The following is a 3513-nucleotide window of genomic DNA, read 5'->3' on the forward strand; positions in this document are numbered from 1 at the left end:
CAGACACAACTACTTAGGAAAATCTTATCTCTATATTTAAATTGGGGCTGGTTTACAGAATCAGATGTCCAATCCATCATCATCAAGGCAAGAACAGGGCACCATCCAGACAGGCATGGTAGAGGGGGAGCTCAGAGTTCTGTAGCCTCATCAAAGGCTGCTAACAGAACACTGAAATCCAGGCAGGTAGGGTAAGATTCTTAGTGCCCAAAATAACAGTGACCCACTTACTCCAACAAGGCCACACCTATTCCAAGAGGGCCCCTTCTAAAAATGCCACTAACTAGGCTGAGGATATATAAGTCCTCACATTTCTTATTTAGTGTCTTTCCTGCTTAATGCTCCTTAGACTTGTGTCTGTAGAACTGACACCCAGTAAGGGCTTCTTTGGCAGATACAGGACCTTGGCCTGCTGGTTCAAATTCTTACATTTTTAATGAGGAGGTTGATTTCTTTGAAAAGTTGGGTAATTGGGACAACTTAAAAATGAAGATAACCCTGTTGTCTATGTCCCACACGGCCAATGAATTTGAGAGTGGCTCTAATATAATTGCAGTGGAGTTATGAGATGAGAGTTTAGGATGCCAACAACAGAATTCACCTTTCTTATTATTCATCAAAACAATGCATGATAACCTAGAAACTCCTACAGATCCAAGACAAGAATTTCTTTCTATCGTTCTGGTACTTGGTTCTCAGAGTCTTGCTTGGAGAAAATAATCAAGCACACGCAGAAATAACTTGCTGTAAGAACTATATTTGGATATAAAGAAAGAAAAGAGTCTAGGACACAACATAGTACAAGGAACAGTCTCCTTCAAGTCATATGAGAAATGGATTCTCTTCTTCTTCTTCTTCTTCTTCTTCTTCTTCTTCTTCTTCTTCTTCTTCTTCTTCTTCTTCTTCTTCTTCTTCTTCTTCTTCTTCATCTTCTTCTTCTTCTTAGTACTCAGCGGCAACAGAGTTGGTAGATGCGGCCATTGAGACCACATGACCCAGAGAGCTGTTCTCCAGAAACACAGGCTCCGATTCTGCAATAGCAGGTCAAGCCTGCCTTCACAGCTGGGGAAACAGACATCATAGGATGTACTTAGTGCCTGACTCAACAGAGAGGAAGAATCTTGGGCAACAGTCATGCTATGTGAAGTGGGCTGTCTGCCCTGATTATTAGTGACAGCAGCATGAGCAATCATGATCAATAGGAATAAATACAAATAGTAATCACAAAACTAAAGACTGATGGCCTTTTGTCTTAATTTTGTTATCATTTTATGCGTGCCTGCTATTACATAAATACTTACACACACATCTCCAATGTTTACAATGTAATAGACAAAATAAAATGCAAGTCTAGTCATTTAGATCTAGAAAAAAACAGTCACTGAGTCTTATGTATTAAACCCCATGATATTCACAAACAAATTTTGCAGCAAGAAATTGATCTATTTGTCTCTTGCTGTGAAATGAGGAACATAAAGAAGTAATAAAGTTAAACGGGTGACCCAAAATCAGAGCATACTCCCACACCTTCTCTCTACTCCATGTCTCTAGTGTGATGACGTCTCTCACCTGCATCTTGGAGAGCAGTGCCTTTATCCCCTCCAAAGAATACGGAAATATCCTGGTCCTCCATGACCAGCTGCTCCTGGTCTGGAGCCACCTTAGCTCTTCCTTGGGGAGATTCCCCCTGGGTGTGGAGGGCCAGCAGGAGAAGGGTGGTGAACAGAGTGAGCATCCTCATTGCTGTGGGTTTCCTAAGGGATGAAAAAATGTCAGGAATCGTGCGGGTGTGTGTGTGTGTGTGTGTGTGTGTGTGTGTGTGTGTGTGTGTGTGTGTGTGTGTGTGTGTTTCTGTGTATATTGGGGTGGATGTGAAGAGAAGAATCTGAGATAGGCCCTGCAGGTAGAAAGTGTCTACATTGATAAGGAAAGGGATTTGTCCTCAAGGACATCTTTATAGTTTTGATCTCACAGCATCCAGTGTTTGGTGGCGGCTTTTGACTTAACCTGGTGAGGCTGAGGAGGATGCTGCTATTGTTTCCTGTTACCTTTTGGATTATGTACTTATACTTGAATGAGTATTTGTATTTTAATGTTAAAAAGGAGAAAAGGAACAGCACTTTCATGCATTAAGTCTAAGGACCAATTCCTCTAAATCTCTGAAGGTGTATTCTTATCTCCGATCTGAAGGTGACACTCAGGGGTGACCCCAGAATCCTGATGGTGTAGAGACTTAATGCTTGTTGACCACATTGACCTTATCTCAACTAAAGTGAAGACCTGAACATAAGAAGTAAAAGCATAAAACTACTAGAATAAGATTCAGAACTGGATCTGTAATTGATGTCTTGCATGAAACCAAAAGTTCTGGGAACAAAGCAGGTGGCCAAGGGGGATTGTGGGATTCCACTGGGCTTTGCAGCCCTTAGAGTCTTTGCACAGGTGAGGAAACAAGCATCACGGTGACATAGGAAGCTAGAACATGGGGGTAAAAGTTAGCAAAGCATACATTTGAAAAGAAACTAATACCTAAAATATATAGACATCGTGGGCAATTCAGTAGCCAAAGCAAACCGAAAAGAAGAGATATTTCTTATAGTACACAGACATTTTAAAGATTATGTTATTATCTCTACTGTAATGACAAGGGTGACATTTGTATTTTGGGAAAGATTTCTGAGTTTCCCCTTAACAGGAATTACTGTCCATTTCAGATACCAGAGCCCCAGCTAGAAGAACACTAGAAGGGGTCTGATGACATGGCCTCCTCCAGAGCACACTTGCCTTTAGGGAGTCCCTTGCACCTAGGCCTCAGTGACATACCCATTCCTTGAAAATTACATTCATTACTTACAGACCTTTGGCGTATGCAGGGAGAGCAGAGCAAGAGACACAGCACTCTTCTTTCCAGGCCTTGAGATACAGGAGCAGCTGAAGGATCTTGGACAGACTTCTCCTATTTAAGTGTCACTTGTGATGTCTTAATTTTTTGTGGTTAATTTCTATTGGATACCTCAAACACCTGTGGTGCAACGGCAGTTAAGCAATTTGGAAAGGCTGGGAGCAAAGCAGGGCTTACAAGTAGGACTTCTTATTTATCTAGTCCAACACTAGATAACATCCATTTGTCCATTGCTATTCACTCCAAGTAGCTTGTGCTGCATAGCTCTGTGACTAAAGTTTAATCACTGGTATCAGAAAGTATGAAAGAATATACAGGAAATGTGTGGCCTGCACATGAGGACTTCAGCTTTGTGGGGATGACTAGAACACATGTTCAATGAGCACAAAGAGAAGGATTTGAAAACTAGTTCTCAGTAAACCTGCCTAGGACCTCAGTTACAACTGTCAGAACTAGTTTAGCCATTCAGCAGAGTAAGCACACTATACCATACTGAGATTTTACATTAATTCTCCTGCAGGTTCTAATGGAGTCTCCCATATGATTGAAGTATCTATTTTAAGTCATACTCTGAAAGAACAGCATGCAACCTCTCCTGGACACTAATAAGG

At 41.4% G+C, this 3513-nt stretch overlaps 1 protein-coding gene across 1 annotated transcript; it reads right to left on the reverse strand.

Annotated features, from left to right (window-relative positions):
* Positions 1-737: 737 nt before the first annotated feature.
* LOC116914866 (neutrophil antibiotic peptide NP-4-like) lies at positions 738-2909 on the reverse strand. Its single transcript, XM_032919313.1, has 3 exons — positions 2855-2909; positions 1570-1754; positions 738-1062 (listed from the first exon to the last, which is right to left on the reverse strand). Exons 2-3 carry the CDS (start codon positions 1739-1741, stop codon positions 950-952), a joined length of 285 nt encoding a protein of 94 aa, XP_032775204.1. The 5' UTR covers positions 1742-1754; positions 2855-2909; the 3' UTR covers positions 738-949.
* Positions 2910-3513: the final 604 nt, after the last annotated feature.

Source organism: Rattus rattus, chromosome 13, assembly GCF_011064425.1.
Source record: "Rattus rattus isolate New Zealand chromosome 13, Rrattus_CSIRO_v1, whole genome shotgun sequence".
Lineage (NCBI taxonomy): Eukaryota > Metazoa > Chordata > Mammalia > Rodentia > Muridae > Rattus > Rattus rattus.